General features: G+C 49.8%; 1 protein-coding gene across 4 annotated transcripts in view; it reads left to right on the top strand.

Moving 5' to 3' along the window:
* Window positions 1-4,703, top strand: part of HRAS (HRas proto-oncogene, GTPase) — a 72,413-nt gene extending 67,710 nt beyond the window's left edge. For all 4 annotated transcript variants that reach the window (XM_084630440.1, XM_084630438.1, XM_084630441.1 and 1 more), the window contains 2 exons: window positions 1,322-1,446; window positions 4,422-4,703. In XM_084630440.1, coding sequence (XP_084486566.1) covers window positions 1,322-1,441 — 120 coding nt within the window. In that variant the 3' untranslated portion in view covers window positions 1,442-1,446; window positions 4,422-4,703. The remainder of the gene's footprint in view (window positions 1-1,321; window positions 1,447-4,421) is intronic.
* Window positions 4,704-19,682: the final 14,979 nt, after the last annotated feature.

Here is a 19,682-nt window from a genome sequence, read left to right as displayed (position 1 = left end):
ACATTTGACCAGCACCCAACTCACCGGAGGGATTATAAAAAAGGGTTGAAAAGCCACCCACATGCTGCAGTTGGGTGCGTCCTAGGCTGGCATTGGCAGCAGATTGTTTCCAATGCACCTTTGTGTAGCATCCCTGTGTTTATCTCCTAACTCTTCATCCTTAAGTGTTTTCTCTGGTCACTGACCTCACTCTCACTCTCTCTCTCACCCTAGAGAAGCGATGTGTCCCCTTGCTGTAGGGAGGGCTACATCACAGGCTTGCACAGCTCCAAGTGGGTCGTAGGGAGGGCTATGTGGTACATAACTTCCATAGAGTTAATAAATACCTGCAGCCCCATATGATTTAAAATTGCACCTTGATCTTCACTCCCCATGGTCCCGTAGCTTCTGCTGATGGTCTCTTGGGGCCATGCTGCATTGCCCCATAACGCCTGTCAGGGCAGTCTGCCTGGTTGTGAGGAAAACACCCACAAGAAGTGGCTGCGGAAGGGCGAGAGGGCACCTATGACAAATGGCTCTTGATTGCAAGCCCTCATGGGCTAGCGCAGCACAAGAAGAGGATCCTCTCGGGTTTGTGGTGCAAACAAGCACGTGCTCAGCCCCACATTTGAAACATGAGAGAATGCGTGAACCAAACCCAGTCCAAGGCTGAGTCCTGGCTTCTGGTTCAATCCAGAGGGAGGGACAGGGGTATTTGCTCCTTGGGCCAACATGGTTTGCTCCCCAGTTTCCCAATGTGTGCACCTCGGGGGACGAGAGGTGTGTTAAGGGGCTGAATGTTCAACAGAAGTTCTTTGATGTCTGCTGTATTGAAATGAAGCTTTCTGCAGGGCTGTGGGCTAGTCCTTATGTTCACTGCATAGCTGTCTGATCCTGAGTTGTTTTGCTAACCACCTTGTCCTGCTGTCCATGCAGACATGCACACATTACGTATGGGTGCAGTTTCTGCAGGGAGTGCCCCTGGTTTGGAGGGTTAGAGATGGGAAAGAGGCAGTCAGCTCAGGGCTGTTAGTTCAAGTACAATTTCTAGTGGGATGTCCAGTCTCGTTTTAGGTGGCCCTAGAGATGGAGCTTCCGTGTCCTTTGGTAGCCTGGTAGTTATGTGCCACATTTTGCCAGTAGGAACCATTTCCTGGGATTCCTCTCTGATTTCTTTGCACAGTTTCATCCCTTTAACTCGAGTCAAAACCCACTTGAACTACACTATGCAGTTCTCTGCAGGGGACTTCTAGTGATCATCTAGATCCATCTGCCCTCACCTCCGCCCTTTTTCCGAGCGGCTTTGGCGCTCTTTGAGCAGAATGTTATGCCTCTCTTCCAGGGTGTTGAAGATGCCTTCTATACCTTAGTGCGGGAGATCCGGCAGCACAAACTACGCAAGCTGAATCCACCGGATGAAAGTGGCCCAGGCTGCATGAATTGTAAATGTGTGATATCATGACCAAGGTGAGCCCAGTTGGAGGGAGAGGGGTGTGCCAGAGATGGGTGCAGGCTGCAGCCAGGCGTGTACCGGAGGCAGGGATTCATTGACCGTGTACCAGGCTGCAAAAAGAGTAGGTTGAAATGATTTCATTGAACCCTTTGTTTCCCCAACAAAAAAAAAACCAGCTTATTGGCCAAAACAAACATTTCCTCAGAAAGCCCTTGCTTTGGTCAGCATTTTCTGGTGGTGTGTTTTTGTTTGTTTGTTTGTTTTTTAATGAAAACCGAGCAATTTTCATTTAAAAAAGCTGGATTTTTTGGTAAAGGTGGTCAATTTTAAATAAAAAAAAAAAAACTGACAAATTTTTACTAAAAACATATTTTTTCCTCTGTTTTTTATTTTTTCATTAAAAGGAAAAAAAAAACCCCAGCTCTAGCTGCAAATGAAGTCAGGTTCTATTACACCCCACCACTACCCTCCTGTGGCAACGGCAGGGCAGTGAAGGAAGTGGGCAGCTCAGTGATTCCCTTATACTCGCTCTCCCTACAGGAGTCTGAATAAGCGGGGCTGGGGCTGCATTTCTGATTCAAAGTTGTTTGCAGTGCTGTTGTACCCGTGTTGAGGGAAACAAGGTGGGCGAGAGGCAATCTCTCTCTCTTATTGGACTAGCTTCTTTTGGAGAAAGAGACAAGGGCTGTGAAGCTCAAGAGCTTGTCTCTGTCACCAGCGGAGGTTGGTCCAATAAAAGGAATTCCCTCACCATCGCAGCTAGGGCAAGTATGTCTCTTTGAGCTGGAATTTACCTCCCCAGCGCCACTGTAGACATGCTACCAACAGAGTCAAGGGTGTCGTGAAAGGGCTGTTTGCCTTTATAAATCATATTAGTCAGAGCCAGAGCTGCATGTCTGGCTTTCCTTTTTTAAAAAACTTCTGATTAAGTAAAAGGGTCCTGGGGAATCTGGCCCCGGATGGCAGTGAGCAAAGGCTGCTATCAGCTCTCTGGCGGCCAGCATGGAATGAGCATGGTGGCTTTAGTTCATGTCACCCAAACCTCTCTGCTGACACTGCTGCAGGGTAAGCAAGGGCTGAATGGGTCAGGGAAATTGAAGTAGCCTCTTTCCCCGAAGGGCTGGGGTTGAAGTGTGCTAGTCAGGGAAGCTTGCACGGCTGCTGCCCCGATGAGCCTTTTCCCTGGATAATAGAGGACGCCAGGCGCCAGAGCTGTTCTTCCATCTCCTTTAACAGGTACTGAATTCCCAGGGGAAAAGCTGGGGTTATCCAGTTCCAGGAACTCTGCTAAAGGGGGCTAGTTGAATGGGCGGCAGCTGTCTTCCTCCATTGCATCTCGACACACAGCCTCTGGCAAGGCGGTGAGCTCCACAGAGCTCTTCCCCAAGCTCCCCCTCCTCCCCCCACATTCTTTCTCTGTAAACAAAAACAGCGGAGCGCCCCACCCCATGGCTCTCTGCTGAGGGGAGAGTGGATCCTGGATGGGATCTCTCAGTGGGACTGATCCTCGTGCTGGGCCGAGTGCAACTATTGTTACAGGAGGTTTCCAGATGTTCAGATAATCCAGATGTTCAGAAGCATTTCCTCCGGATGGGGATACGAGTACTGGGGCTCGTTTCCTGCTCTGGCGATGATCGTTTTCAGCTGAAAGCGCGCACACAGCTCCAAACATCTCCTTAAACTACTGTTCCCTTCTCCCTCACTAGGAGGGATTGTGCTGCCGAAGCAGGAGAGGGGCTGGCGTCTATCGCTGACATGGACAATCTTTCCAAAGGGGCCTTGAAAATGTTTTGATCTAACTATTCTGTGAGTTACCTACATCCCAGTGGCAATGAAGAGCCTTTACCATTTCCCTGCAGTGACAGAAAACTAACACTTAAATGCTGAGTGGACATCAGAAATCCACACAATGCTGCAGGGTATCAGTCCAGCTGTTTCTCTACGCGGAGGAAAGCGGAGCCTCTTTAGCCTTCTTTATTTGCAGTGCAAACCACAATACAGCTTTTAACTGGGAGAGCATCTGACACACTATCCCAAAATGCTCCAGGGAATTGCGTAATCCAGGGCAGCCTCCGTGACCAACAGCGGAGGAGTAAAATCAGAGCCGTATTAACAGTGAGCCTTGCAGTGCCCCGTGACGTAGATTGGGGCAGTACACCTATTTTTATGATGAGTAAACTGAGGTACAGAGAGGTAAAGCGACTTATTCATGGGGCCATGAGTCAATGGCCAAGGAAGGAATTAGAACCTGGGCGCTCAGCTCCCTTTTAGATGCGGTATCTGGTAAAGGGCAAGAGTAGAGGGGGAGTAAAACCAGAAGTGCGGGGAAAAGAGAGGCCAAGATGCATTGGTGGCTGGGGCCTGGGAGTCGAGATGCCTGGGTTTGATTCCTGACTCTGCTCTTGCCTCACTACGGGACCTGATTTGTCAGAGGTGCTGAGCGCTCTGAATGCCCCCTGAAGCCCAAAGGAGCTGCATGTGCTCAGCATCTCTTTGGCACCCAGTTGTGAATGTTTTAGCCAGCAACATAAAATGTTTGCCTTCCCAGCGCTGCCTATGTCCCATCCTGGAGAGGGAGAGGCTGATATTTTCCCACCTTCATCCAATATGTGGAGATTTGTGGGTGGAACATGCCCTGTCAAGGTGCAACACCAGCATGCTCATCATCGACGTTAAAATGCCCCTTATCCATAAAGGCTGGGGCCTTGAAAGGCACCTAAGGGAGTTAGGTACTCAAATGCCAGCATAAAGCCCCATTCAGCAAAGCGCCTGCTTGCTCGCTTAAGTGCATCTTTAAAGTCAAGCATGCACTTTGCCAAGCAGGGGCCTGAACTCTCAAAAATTAACACGTTCTCTCAACCCCCCGCTCCCCAAGCCCCGTGTCCCCTCAGCAGGAGGCAGTGGGAGCGGGAGGGCTGGGTAGCGGCTAGCAGAGGGTAGGATAAGAACAGCTGCTGATTCTCGTTCCTCCTCCCCCTTTTCATTTCAGTTGACCAGACCGTGACTTGGAGGGGTTTCCCCTGTGCGGCGCAGGCAGACGGCGGTGACACAAAAGAAGCAGCAAATGGATTCAGGGGAGGAGTGTGGGGGAGGAGGGAGACACAGAGGGTATCTTGAGCCCCACACGGACTGTCTCAAACTTCATCAAGGCTTGTGACAAGCAACTTTTTCCCCCCCTCCCCGTCTCCTTTTGCCTCCTCCTCCTCTCCCAGCAACTGTACAAAGCCACAGATTGAATCGCAGTAAATTATTATTTGATGGTCTCAACAAATGGTCTCTGTGGCTCTGTCCTACTTCAGAGGTGGCTGCTGCTGCTGGTTTTTGTGGGTGGAAGGTGTGGAGGTGGGGTGAACTGTTCACTTGATGGGTTGAGGTCCTATTTGCAGACAGCCAGGTTTGAAGATTGGGCAGCCAGCCAATTTGAAGGTGGCTCAGCTGAGCATAGCCCATCTGTTATGGAACCAGTCGGTGGTCCTGGAGATATGGGGTACCTCGATTTTAGAAAAGGACGTGTGGTGTGGGGGCCAGTATGACTATCCCTTGGTCTCCAGAGAGAGAAAATCTCTTCAAAGCACCCCACCAGAAAGATCCTACCCAGGGTTACTGCCAGCCTATAGCGGGGAGAGAATAAGGATGGTCATTCTGTGCCCAAATGGGCATGGGTGATTTTCTGGAAAGATGGTTGGGATTTGAAGATTAAAATGTGGAGGTGCTCTGTTTATAGTAGGTCCTGCACTAACTGAAAGTCCCCAGTTTCCATGGGTTGGTTTGCTCTGATCATGTTTTGTGAGATGTATGCTGCTCCAGAGATGGGAAGTTGTCTTTGTAACCACCATTGCTGCTATAATGCTTCTCTCTCTTGCCCCTTCCTAGGGAATAGGAAAAGTCCTGTGAATGTCTTCGCAGGGAGCTGAGATTTGGTCTGGCAGGAGATCACTGCATGCCTGGGTCTGCCCTCAGAGCGATGGGGGAATGATGCCTGTCAACATCATTCATAGGGGGGAGGGATAGCTCAGTGGTTTGAGCATTGGCCTGCTAAACCCAGGGTTGTGGGTTCAATCCTTGAGGGGGCCATTTGGGTCAAAAATTGGGGATTGGTCCTGCTTTGAGCAGGGGGTTGGACTAGATGACCTCCTGAGGTCCCTTCCAACCCTGATATTCTATGATTCTATGATTCTAACATGTGCCATGTGGTATTTCTGTGGGGCTGAGAAAGCTTGTATATAAATCGCTGCTCTGCACCTGGTTGGTAGGGAGTGGGGTCGCATTTGATGTGAATTCTAAGCCTGGTGTTTTATTGAGCCAGCACCAGGATTTACTGTGTGTTGCTTTCTGCTGCTGCAATTTGATTTCTCCTCAGTGGGCACTTTCAAACAGTGGGAGCTGTTTCCATTCCCCAAAGTGTCGTGGGACGGGGGGGGAGGGAGAGTCATGGGAGAGTAATTGTATATACTGTCAGCTCATCGATTTGGCCACTTTAAACCGCTCTTGCCTGGGATGGGGCTGATTTTGTCCATGTGACTGTTTTGAGATGTTTGTAAGTTCTGGAGGCAGGAGGGGGCCCCTCTGCCATAGATGTGTCTGTGTCTGTTCCCTGGTAGCCTCTTCCTTGGCAGCAGCTGGCTAACTGTGACCCCGCTGGGCATGTACCGCTTGGCTCTTGTGGCAGTCGCATATATTGCACGTCTATGTAAATCTGTGACTATAGCTAGTGGGGCTAATTGCAGGTGAACCAAGAGCAAAAGGAATCTACTTACTGAACTAAAGCTCCTCGTAGGACCCAAACCAGATGCTCAGCGACCACTGACAAGGTTAAAGGTCAGGAGTCCCCAGGCACTTCATGTGGCTTTATGCTGCAGAGGGTGTTGCAGCTGCTCCAGCGTCGGACAACCCCAAGTGACGCATTGAGAAGTTATGAAATTTTCTCTTTCTCAAAGTGCTTTTGTTTCGTTTTCCTGTTCAGCTGCTTGTGTCCCATCCTCCTGGTGCGCCTGCTGGGGCTGCAGCTCCTCCGCGATAAAACCGGGTGCGTGCTTTGGGCAGCTGCCGTGTGCGCCCTTTGGGACAGGACCCAGGCAGGGGTGTCTGCCTGCAGTTTGTCAGTGGCCGTGCATCGCTGAGCCAGTCCTCCCAACGGGGGATTCGGCTGGCGCTCCTGATGCACTCAGGAGCGGAGTCAGATCATGATTTCTTAAATTCCATGAGTGCATAAAGGCCCCTCTCGGCATTGTGGGCAGGGGGTGAAGTGCTGGTGCTCTTCATGCTCTGCCCACAAAATAAGCTTCACCCATGTGAGTTGCCAGAAGGAGCCATCGTGCACTGTGAATTGTGCACAGCTGTGACCCTCCCCTCACTTGAGGAGTGAAAGGAAACAAGGCTGATATTGGCAGATATGTCTATACTGCGAAGAAAAACCTGCGGCTCTGAGCCTGGGTCAATAGCAGTGTAGACGCTCCAGCACGAGTCCAAATCTGTATGCTGCTGTTTTTCAACCCCACAGCCCAAGCCCAGTGAGCCTGAGCTAACTCACCAGGGCTCTGAGACTCGGTGCCTCAGGCTTTTCTTTGCTGTGTAGACACCCAGTGGTGATCATTTAGGGTATCTGAGATAACTCCTTGCTGAGATGATTGGGGCGGTTGACACCTCTGAGGCCTAAGCACACTCTCAGACCTCTCTGCATCTGTTATGCTTGCGTCATGACTTGGAGGTGTTCTTTAAATCTCTAGATTTTTAGGGTTGCAGTGTTTTCAAATGAAAGCTGAGATTCGATATTACACCGCAGCAGCTTCAGCGAGGAACCAGTACACCCGACTGACTGAATCTGCGCCCCGTGGGCTCCAGAGTGCTGGGTGCCTTACAAACGCAGGCTGTATCCGCAAGCATTCAGGACATGTGTTTGCAAAACATGGAGGCATGCACCAGCAAGCTTTAATCTAGCTAGTGCAGCTAAAAATAGCAGCGATGCCATAGCTGCACGGGCTAGCCAACGTACCCCGGAGCCCAGGCAGTATTGTGCTCGGGTAACTAGCCCATGCCATAGCCACTGCCAAAACGTCACTGCTATTTTTAGCTTTGCCTGCTAGCTTTAAGTTAGCACAGTGTCTCTGTCCATTGTATCTGATGATGTCATGGCATCACTTGTGTTCTCATGTGGCTGAGTAGCCCGATGGGTGAGCAGGAAGGTGGCAGACAGATATCCTGTAGGAATACGCAGGCTGCCATTGAAGACTTTGCATGAGGTTGGCCTTTTTTTGATCCATTTTTCACATCAGCCTTCCTCAAAGTGTTTAAAGCCTTTTATTGATAGTTGCTCTCCATTCAGATCTGTCTGGGATGTCTTCGAAGTAATCAGTATTTAGGGCGCATGAGGTGAGAATCTGCTTACGGGTGTCTTTGAAGCATTTTCGTTGTCCCGCTGTTCTTTCCGAGTTTCAGCTCACCAGGGAAAATTTTTTTCAGGGGTCTGTTGTTGCCCAGTCTGACTATGTGATCTGTCCATCTAAGCAGAGCTTTGCTGAACATTGCCTCGATGCTGGTTGGTTTTGCCTTTTTTCAGGATGTTAATATTGGAGATTTTGTCCTGCCAGTGGACCTTCTGACTAGAATGAAGACAGGACATGGGAAATATTTCAAGTTGCTTAATGTGTGTTGGTCAACTCTCCATGTTTCACGTCCATATCAAAGGGATGCGAGCACTGCTGCATGGTATATCCTCCCTTTTGTTGCCTGTTGGAATGTGTGCCCACATGTGCGGCAATCACCTCCTACTTGCTGTGCAGACACAGCAGCTATGTCCAAGGCCACCTACTGTCAAATGCTTATAGACTAACCAGACAAGACGGACAAAGGGTGGGAGTGGAAACAGATGTGGAGTGATTCACCCAGGGACACCCAGCCGGTGAGTGGCAGAGCTGGGAATAGAACCCAGGTCTTCCACCGCCCCAGTGGGTGCCTTAACAACCAGATCATGGTTTGTCTCAAAAGATTGGCTTCCTTTTATAGAGAAGAATGAACAGTTGCCAGGATTCGGACCAGACTTTGATAAGAAAAGGGAGAGGAAGTGGCGTGTGGTTTCTTAAAATTATTCCCAACCTCTGTATCAAAGGTTTAACACACCTTCGAAAGAGACATCCGCTGTCATCAGTGACCAGCCCAAGTCAAAGCCCAGGCTGGTGCATGTGCGATGCTCTTTGGCATTTGTGCCAGCTGATGATGTAGGAATCCTGCCCATCAGAGTGAAATCTTCCACAGCCTTCCCTACCTGGCCCTCCATGCAGTTTCGCAACCCTGATGTGGCCCTCAGGCCAAAAAGTTTGCCCATCCCTGTTCTAGAGTGTGTGTTTTTTGTGGTGTCCCAGGTTAGTGAAGCTGGGAGGGAGGGGGGTAAAGAGGGTTTTCTGATCAACTAGGAATTATTCCCCACCACCCCCACATGCAAAGGGGGAATGATGCACACACTAGCCCATAATATTGTCTCTACCAAGGCAGCAGGGAATGAGATTGTGGGGCCTTTCCAGGTGCATGAGATGCCTGCATTGTACCTGGTGTTACTGGAAACCCTTAGGTTGCTACAGGCCAAATCAGAGCCTTGCTTCTGTCCTCCTCTCTGGAGTGTGAGCAGAGAGACAATCCCAGGGAAATGTGCTCTGGTTTGTTTGGTTCCTGTTTCCCCAACACTGGGGGCAAGGAGTTGTGGTGCCATTTGCTTTACCCTGCTGATCCTAGGGAGTGGAGGGCAGTGGGGGGGGGGTTCAGAGGGGGCCGAATGCTGGTGCAGAGGGAGGGGTTACCCAAGGAGAGTGAGTTCAAGTTGGAACTCTTGACTTCCTGGATTAGCTTGAGCCCTCAAGAAGCCTGACAGACTTGGGTCCCACCTTACAACTCAGTATAGTGTGCAGACCCCTTGGAGAGCAGCTGCAAGGACTTGGGATGGGACATAGCAAAGTCCATGAAGTCTCCACCCTGCATGATGGTGCAAGGCATGTATATACTGAAGCAGCTCTGTGCATCAGCCAGAGGCACCTGGGAACCTGCCTCTCTGCTGGACTGGGTAGCCTCGACTCATCCTCCCCTTCTTGCCTGTGGAAGCCTAGCTCATGGCTGTATCCCAGGAATTGCTAGGTGCAGGGAATCCTGTGGCCATTTGACGCAGGGATCATTGCTGTATCTGAACCACAGACTAAACTGGCCCGGTGTGCGATGTCCTGGTCGTATTGGCAGGCAGGTGGCCCTTGGGATTGCTTACTCCAGGGCTGTGTTGCTCAGGCTGGTGTGCAGCAAGGCTCGCTGTTAGAACAAGACTGGCCACAACAGGAAGGCTTAGACCGCAGTCCAGGGTGGGCCCAGCCTGAGCTGTGGTGCTCACAGGCTGTATATCTTACAGCCCTGGAGTGAGAATGCCCTGCCCTTGCCCCTCTGGCTTTGAACCTGGCTTCTGTGAGCTGTGGTGCTCCTGTGGAATGTAGCTGCGGTTGTGAGATAGGGGTGTAGACGGACAGTTGCTCAACCTGGTGATCTGTATCAGGGTGTGTGCTGGAGGCAGGGTGGTCGCATCATACAGAGGGGAGACAGGTGACGAGCTGCACTTTGCTGAATTACAGGCTGCTGTGACTCAGAGGAAAGCTCTCTCAGAGCTTATCTCATTGGAGTCTGCAGCTGGTTACTGGCAGGAGACGTGGGGAGCCTGTGGGTTTGGGACCCTTTGTTCTTGCAACCAGTGAACTACAGTGGCTTCACTTACACCTCGGGGAGGTATCTCCCGTCACCCTAGTGTGCGCAGGCCTGACGCGCACGGACAGAACAGATTGTGGAAAAGCGCTTTGACTCTGGATTTCATCTCTAGCTGTGGGAGAGTCTGATTGATCTTTCGAGCTGGGATGGTGATTGAACTGGGACAAAGTCCCCTCTACAGTGCAGTCCTGAGGCAAGAGGAAGGGCAGCGACAGGAAACGCACGCGCACTCGCTTCTGGTGCAGCTTGCTGCCCTGTGGAACGATCTGATCTAATGTCGGAGCCCCTCTGTAGCTACAAGCTGCTTTGCGCTCAGCACCTGCTCAGACACTAACTGATGGCACCTTAGCAGGTAAATCCATCCAGCACAAAAGACAAGGCCGAAGAACAGTGCATTTCCCAGTGTTTGTGTGCCATGCCCAGTGGCCCCAGGCAAGCCAGCCACAGGCAGGAGCATGTACCCTGGGCCCGTTTGGCTGAGACTTGCTTCAGCAGGGTTGCCTGCCAGGTTGGTTGTTGGCATGATGACAGCGTCTAGAGGCTGCAACTGAGATCAGATCTCCGTTGTCCGTGCCCAGTGTGAGAGACGAGCCCTGCCCCAAAGAGCTCACAAGAGCAGGGAAGGAGGGGGATGCCCAGGCCAAGCCCAAATGCTCAGTACTTCGTCTGTGGCAGCAGGGAGCATCCCACCCTGCTCTGGCAAAGAGCTGGTGGCTAGGAGGTCCCAGCCTGAGAAGCAGAGACCAATACTGAGTCCGAACTGAGGTGCTACCTCCATGCAGCCTTTAAAAGGCTTCTTTACCCAGCATCCCTCTCCCAGACCTCTGTGTGCCTCTGCAGTGCCCCCTTCTGCCTATTGACCGACTCCTGCTGTGCCACGTGTCCTCCTGCCCTTCGGAGGGTTTGAGCAGGCTGCGGAAGCCAATGACACTGCGACCTGTTCTGGCCACGTGGACCGGGACACAGAACTGCTCTTCCTTTCCCTGCCGCAGCCCAGCCTCTGGAGCCTGACATAGCCCAAAGCTTTGCTTTCTATCTTGGCTCCACTCCAGACTCCACTTAGCATCAATTATTTAGTGCTGACTCATTGAGTTGTGAGGGTGGACGGCAGCAGTCAATAAGCTCATAGCAACCGTGGGCTGGGCAGGCTGAGGTGGCGAGGGCTGATGGGGATCAGCCGCATTTGGTTCTGCTACTGCCATGTCCCAGACTGCAGGGAGCCTATGACAGACACACTGAGACTCATCGTAAAGGTAAGACCCAACCTCTCATGTCTGTTCTGTTTCTCCTCATTGCTGAGGCCTCTGGTGGGAGCCACGCCAGGAACCCTGGAGTGCTCCAGCCAGTATAGGGGATGGCCCTTTCCCAGAGCTGGAGCAGGGAACTGAGGCACCAATTGCAATAGCATGGAACATGCCTCTGTTGGCCAACTGCAGTTGAACACTGGGCTCTAGCAGAGTTTGACCCCTAGCACGGGCAGGGCCTGTGTGGCTGGGAGCTTTCTCCCTGCAGCAGCTTACTGAGGGGGAGACTTTACAATCTAAACCTAGGGTGGCTGAGGGCTAACACCTGGGACAGTAGGACCTGGGCCTACATGAGAGCTCTGCACTGAGCAGCTCCCATTGAGAGGATGGAGGATCCCAACCCAAGTTGAGAACCATGGGAGCTCTGCTTCTTTGATAGTCTGGCTCCTACAAAACATAGGGCACCAATGTTTTTACAGTGTGGATCTGCTCTGTGCTGACAGCTGCTCTCCTGAGCTGGACTTGGCTCAGAGCTCCAGGAGCTTACCCCTGCTCTTACAGCTCCCACAAGCTTTTTAATAGGCACAGCGGGTCTGGATCTCTTCTGAAGAGCGAGCTAAGGCACTAAGGAATAGGACGGGACAAGCCAGTTGTGTTTTGAGAGTGGTTGGGGCTTGTTCCATGAGGCCTTCATTGGTGGTTGTGTCCTCCCCTCTTAAAGGGCAGGACTCAGACCTAAAGCTCACTTATGAATCAACACTACAGGGGTCACCAGTCCTCTAGTACAAGGGCTCCCATTGTGTGTATGTGTGGGGGGTGCCATAGAGGGACCTCTTCCCCTGCCATTCCCTTATTGCTAAAAGGGAGGGGGTGGAGAACTAGTGCACTAAATGGCCAGCACCTGACTGGAAGGAGGAGCATGGTAATGGGGAACAGGACAGGGGTTTTGTGCAGGGATCAGTGGTGCCCTGTGAAAGGGCATGGAATAGTGCTGGGAGCTAGTGCATCTGAGAGGGCTCAGTGTGGATATGGTGCCATCTGTTGGCTATAGTGTTGCACAGCATTCGGTGGTTTACCCTAGAGCAGCAGCTCTCAACCTTTCCAGATTGCTGTACCACTTCCAGGAGTCTGATTTGTCTTATGTGCCCCCACGTTTTACCTGACTTGAGAAGTACTTGGTTTTTTGTAAGCAAACGTCACAGCAAACTGTTACTGAAAATGGCTTACTTTCTTGTCTTTGCCATGGAGTATAAAGTCATTGTATGAAATTTTAGTTTGTACTGACTTCACTAGTGCTTTTTTATGTAGCCTGTTATAAAACTAGACAAATATCTAGATGAGCTGATGTACCTCTGGTTGAGAACCACAGCCCTAGACATGGGTTTTCAATCCGTGCCTACATGTGTGACATTATCTGTTTGTCAGGGAGGGGCTGCTGGCTGTGTGATATTTGCCTCCTTCCTGCCCCTTGCTGACTCCAGGCCTTGGGGGTACAACATGAGCAGTTCTGGGCCTGAAGCAGCCATGTCACACTTGGAGGGGAGGAGAAACAAAAGGGAGCTGTGAGTGTCTATTGCACATCACAGCTTCAGTGGCTCAGCTGTAGGGAGGTATATCCTGAGAATGCCAGTAGGCTTGGTGGGGGCCTAAGGAGGAGAAAACCCTTCATTACTAGGGTCTAATATACATCTCAGCCTGTTTAGGTGTCTGGCTACAGCTGCTTGGTGGTTTCTTTGAAAAGGGGGGCATTGGGGTTGTGCCTCTAAGGCTGGTCCACAGCGGTTGCAATGAATGGCTCCCACCCAACATCCTGTTCTATTGATTTGTTTCCTCTTCCTTGCCAGGGCCTGGGCCATGACCAAACCTGCTGGCAATTTCTGTTTAGAGCCACACTGACCTTCCAGAGGGGCAGCTCTAGGCCTGCACTTCTGTGCTTTTCTCCCACTGTGCCACATGGATGGCAAGGTTTAATTTTTTTAGTCATTTGAAGCCTGTAATGAGAGTGATGGCTCAGGAGTGAAATGGTTGATTTAATGGGTCTAGCTGCAGTCAAAAGGGGTGTTAGAGACCTTAGTAATAGCACTTGTCTGAGATAATTTATGCTCTAAGCAGTATCGGATGCCTTTGGCAGCAGCATTCATTCCCTGCTCTTACCATCTGGGGAATATACAGCTACTAGGATTTGAGGCTGCTGCCTGGGCGGGAACAGACAGACTGAAGGTAGGTTGACACAACACGTGGAGAGTGCAGATTCCAGCTCAAGGAGACTTAGCCACATAACACTCTGCTTGAGCTAGCAGAAATGGAGCTGCAGCAGGCGGGGGCTCAGCACCCTGAACGTGGTACGTAGTCCAGGGCAGCTATGGGCTGGAATGTCTTTTCCCCTGCCCTGGCAGTCATACCCTTAAAGAAGGTGGGATTGGCAGAAGCCCTATACTAAGTTAGGCAGACCAGTTCCATTGGGGTTTGCACCACTTTGGAAAAGCCCACCTCCTTCATTACATACTCTGGGGAGCTGCTCCATTGGGGATGAGAGTTAAGGAAGGTGGGAGTGGTAGGCTAGCCCTGCAGGGCCTCGTGTAGCACGTGTGTCTCTCAACCTGATTGCTGCATTGTGGGGAGAGGCAGGGCAGCTGTGCCCTGCCCCTCTGTCATGATACTAGACTCCATAAGCCAGGCTGAGCAGTAAGCGCCGTTCCCCCTCTAGCTGACCTCTGCTTTTAAACAGACTCCTCTTTCTTTGGAGCAAGGAGGAACTGAATCTCTAGTGGCAGCCTGTGATGTGACCTTGTCTAGGCCAAGCCCTGTTAGAGAAGAGTGGAAGGGGCTAGGCCCCCATACTACAAAAGGGCACAGGCCTGAGTTCAGCTTTGCCTCCTGCTGAGGTTTTTTTTTTCCCCAAAGGCAGGAGAGGAAATCCACCTAACAGAGAAGGGTGTGTTCCCTCAGGAAGGGGAAGCTGGGCTAGGTCAGTAGGTGAGCAGCAGGGAAAAACATGGTAGATAAATTCTCTCTCCTCACATGGGCTGATCAGACTGAAAGTGTTTTTTAAAAAAGAATTTTGCCCCTGGGGGAGGTTAAGGTGCTTCCAGGATCTGCCTTTCTTCTGAAGTACAACAGGAAGTTTATAGCACTGTAATGCACTACCCAGCTGAATGTGGCCTCTCTGCATCATTTCCCCTTGATGTCACAATCAAGTCTGTTACAATCCAGCAATGAAAAGGGTTTAAGTACTTTGTTTTAAAGGTAGCACTGGTGCAGGAAGAAGAATGCTGCCCACAGAGTTTGCTTAAACTGACAGTATAAGCCCCCTCTTCTCCTTTAATAGAGAGATGTGGCATGGGGAAGTTGCAGGGCCTGCAATTCATAACATCACAAGCTGGGCTACAGCTGTTTGAGACAGTCTAACAGCTCCAGCCTCCTAGTGTCTACAGCTTCATGCTCTAGGGCTTTAGTGAAAAGTGCTCCTCACCTCTTTAATTTACAGCAGAAGTATGTGTAATCTGAAGTTACCAGGCCCCTGTACTAGAACTTCAGGCTTTCTGCTCAGCTCTAACAGGATCATTCCTTTTAGCCAAGCCTAGCCCTTGACTTCTGCTACATTTCAAATCCACAGTGCTGGAATAGTGTTATGCTCCATCTTAAATAAAAGGCCTAGAAACTACAGTACCCTGAAGTGCAGCCAGTTCTAGTGTGAAACAATGCTGCTGCACATGTTTAAATGCACAAAGGGGGAATAGTTAAAGAGTCCACCCTCCATGCCTTCCCCTGGTGCTTTGAATACCATCTACTCTTACAGAAAGTGGAAAAGGCCCCATATGCTCCCTATATCTCCTCAAGGAGCAAGCACAATGGTGTCAATACTGACTCACTGGGCAGAGCTGTCCCCCATCCAAGCACAGGAGAGGGGGCCTGTGTCCTGTGAAATCAGACAAGATCATGTAATGAACTGACTGTAGTGATGCAGAGGGGAAGTGTGACTTACTAGAAGGCTTCACAAGACCATGAACTTAGTACTTGAAACTGCATCAAGCCAGCTGCTCACTATCTTACATTTGAGAAGGGGCAGGGTTTCAATGAGCCATGCAAGAGAGAATTAAAAACCAAGCCAGGAAGATTTTAAAAAAGAGGCAACCCACTTTCCTCTTTACACTACAGTACTAAGCAAAACCCTGCCTCTGAGTTGGCTCACGCGTGAGGCTGAAGGACTGAACTTAGTCCATCTCCACTACAAGTAGTAACCTGGATGGCTCTCTGTTAGAAGTCAAATGTCAGCAGGGATGGAAGCGCAGTTCTATAATCCTGGTTGGGGTTAGTGATTTTGTATAAGGCTCAAGGACTTTTTGATCCACACTGCTGGTGACATTCTCTTAAATCTCTTCTCCCTTCGCCCAGCCCTTTTCTTGTGTGGACAGACCAGGGACAGGACTGAGGCAGCGTGGGAGGATTTTGCATAGTTTTGCTGTTCTTGCTCTGTAGCGACGAGACATCAAGCACCAGGCTGTCACTCAGGCCGCCTCTCTCCAGCACTGAATGCAGAGAGAAAGAGTAGCCAGTTCCCAGCACGAATGGCATTTTCAGAGCAGTGCCCTTAAAGCTCCAGCTCTACATAACTACACTAATTGTATCTAGGACCCTTGAGCAGCTAGCATTGCATCAGGGGGCAAGCAGGCAATAGACAGTTTTAATTACACTATAAAATCAGGGACATTGAAGTCCAAGGAGACAACCCAAATCTTGATCTCCCCACCCCAATGGAATAAGTAGCTAATGCAGTGAATTTAAGGAAACAGGAGGAGGGGATGTCGTGCATTGCCCTAGAAGAAAGACACGCTGCAGCTGTTTATGCTAAACTTCTTAAACTGTCATCATTACAACCATGTAAAACACAGCATTAAACACTATGTACAGTCTGTTTGGATCAGCATAAAAAGGAATGAGCATTTTGCTTTTCAAACTCCCTTACCAAAAAAAAAAAAAGCACATACATAACAATGGTTTAAAGTAATAACAATACATTAGAAAGAATCACAAAGGAAGATCTCCACGTTGTAAACAAAAGTAGCAACTGAAAATAAAAGCCAATGGTAGCAGATCTCTCAAAGTGCACCAAAGAGACACACCAGCCTCTAGTCCACTGCAATGGAAAGGTTACAGTTTCAAAGACAGGAGTTTCCTGAACTCTGGTGCTGCATTCCTGCCACAGGGCTGCACAGCCTCTGCTCAAAGTGCTAGTTCACCAACAAAAAAGCCTAAACACCAAAAAAACCTACTCTTTTAAAACTACATATATTTCAGCCAAGTAAAGGATACGTGGGGGGAGGAAGCTGTTTTCCTGAGTTAGCATGAAATAACGCTGGCTTTGCCATCTGATTGGGGGCATCCTAGGAGCCATGCATTATTTGTAGACATGTCTTGCAATTTGTTCCCTCCTTCCTCCCACGAGTCCTCCTTGTCTCTACTCCCCCCACATAGGAGAAGCTGGGCGTAATCATTCCCATCTCTGCTACCACACAGCTCCTTATCAAGCCCCGATACCACCATGGGGGGTGCAGTATAAGAACCTGAACAGAACTGTCTGGAGTCAGAGGGGTTACTTGCAAGCCCCTGCAATGATGGCGGGGAATGCCTGAACCTGACATGCTTAAATGGTCATTTGCAACCATAGATTGAAATGGAAAGATTTAAGTTGGTTTGTATGTAAAATGTTAATTTCACAAACAAAAAAAGTAATATGCCTGTTTATAAATGAGGCATTGCTCCAATGGTACCCACCCATAGCAGCTGGCTCTGGCAGTTTGGGCCAGTAAAACCTTTGTGCAAAGACACAGATGAAGGAAAAAGGCAAGAGTCTCATGGCTGTAGCAGCAGCTCCTCGCTCCCCCTCAGAAACACACTCAGTCCCAGACGACACAAAGGGCTTTGCCTTCTCCTCACAGTTTGGAATAAGTCCAAAAGGCAGCAAATGAACCAGTTTGGAGCAGGGTGGGGGTTGCTTGGTGAAGAGAAGACACTATAGGGACTGATGGCACCTACCCTCTCACCTTTAATGAGGACTAGAGGTCCTAGCTGCTCAGACTATGGTGGAGCATGGTGTGCTGTGGCCTCCAACAATGGCACTTTTCTTACTGAAGAGGAAGGTGATCCTAAACCACGTGCTGTACAATGCTGCAGGGATCATTAGCAGTCTAAGTCCACTGGAGTCATTCCACTGAGTTCAATAGACTTTGGAACAGGTGCTAAGCTTCCAATTGGACTCCTATTTTAGGAGAACACTGTATATATATTTCAGCTACTACCTCTGAGACAGAAGATCAGGAAAACCGAAATGATTCTTGGAAAATATACACTTGGAATTAGCTTGGCTGGCCTCTCCCCAGTGAGATTTCATGAGAAAAAGGAGATATGCATCCTGAATTCAGCGTATGTGAGATTTTGGCCTGCATGGCAAGTATTGTGCGTTAGGCAGCTATTCAGTGTTCTAAAGTCAATCACCATTAAAAGTGTGTTTTACAAGAGGTCCTGGATACGCTCCATCTCTGACCTCACACTGCCTACATACACCAGAACGGCAACAGACCCAGTGGGAGGAAGGCCAAGCAAGCAGAAAAATGAAGGTAAAGGGGTCTAATCTCCTATCTCATGTGTGAGCTCAACTCCCACGCAGGTTAGTGGAAGTTACATGTGTGCTTAGAGGAGAAAACAGACCAGCACCCAGAAACCATGGCTAGCAGGAGATTGCAGTTACTTTAACAATTTCCATTGCCCACTGGCTTCTAGAGCTCAAGGGGACGCACACAGTTCCTAACTAAAGGATACTGCTCGTCCTGCAGAAATACTGCCCGGGGATTACACACTCAGACATGTTACTCTCCAAACTACTGCACAGCTATTGGGAAAGGACCACTAAAATAAAAACAACTCAAGCACCTTTTCGCTACAATTGAAAATGAGCTGTGGTGGCCGAGAATCATAAGACTTAGCATTTATAGGGCGCCTCTCCTCCTCCGAGCGCTTTAGGAACATTACAACTAATCCTCACCATACCCCTGTGAGGTCGGACAGTCAGGATGCTTACCCCATTTCATAGATGGGGAAAGCGGGCAGAGAGGTTACGCGACTTGCCCAAGGCCAAAGAGGAAGCTGGTAGGAGAACAGGAATTAGAACAGGAGCTGCCAGTGCTGTGCTCAGGCCACCTCTTGAGAGAGAGAAATGGGGAGCTCCCTTTGCAAGCTGTCATCTACATCCACATAGAACCACCACACCCAGCTGGTCACCTGCAGGGGGCCAGGAAGGAACCCCCACACACACAATGTATTCTGGGTGTTTTGGGTCTCCTTCCTCCAAGACATCGGCCATGGCTGAAGGTGAGACACTGGACAGGGTGGGCCAGGGCTCTGAGGTGGCACCAAGCATTCTCTCTCTCATCTGCTTGGCTGGCTGGTTCTTGCTCACATGCTTATGGGCGAAATGATCGCTATAGGTCAGACTAGATGATCTAGATGTCCTTTATGGCCTTAATCTCTAGGACACGTTTAGGAGCTGGTCCGAAGCCCATGAAAGTCAATGGGAGTCTTTCCATTGTCTTCATTGAACACTGGTTCAGGCTTCTAGTATATTTCTACTCCCTAAGGGAGCCTTTAACCAGTGTTCAGGGGACATGTGTGTATATCTATCTATATGCATGCCTCAAGTATGCTCTCAAAGCATCCTCAGCTATTGAAGGAGGCATCACCTGTAGTTAATTCTGTGGAATCAGGTTCCTCATTACAAAGTATGGATGGTAATAACCATGCCTAGAGCTCTATATGCTGTACTACAGTAATTCAGGCTCCTGAACCAGAAAGCAGGACTGGCATTTCTCCATAATTACAGAATATTTCCCCATGAGCTGTAAGCTTGCTTTTAAAGAAATCTGCCCCAACTTTCTTCATTCTCGAAGACAAGACATTTGCATTTCTGGACCACAGGCTTTAAGCTTTACAGAAAAGGCCTCTTCTTCTAAATCTTTGAGCCAAGATTCTCTCTTGGCAGCTTCTTATTCTGTTGATTTACAGCCAGACTATTTCAAGGAGGAGCTCAGCCAAGGCTTTCAGAACTTTGCCACCTTCCTTTCTAACTCCAGTGTGGTTTCCACACTGACACTTCAATTGCTCAAAGCAGGGACCAATGTAGGTTTTGGAATTTTGATGAGAAGTGATCAAACCCTATTACACTCTTGTGGCTTGCTAGCTAACGCAAAAGACCAGCCAGGGCACTGCCTCCATTGCTCAAA

Source organism: Lepidochelys olivacea (genome assembly GCF_965140295.1).
Source record: "Lepidochelys olivacea isolate rLepOli2 genome assembly, chromosome: 6".
Classification (NCBI taxonomy): Eukaryota; Metazoa; Chordata; order Testudines; family Cheloniidae; genus Lepidochelys; species Lepidochelys olivacea.
The sequence above is the reverse complement of the archived record's forward strand: the minus strand, read 5'-3'. Positions and strand labels throughout refer to the sequence as shown.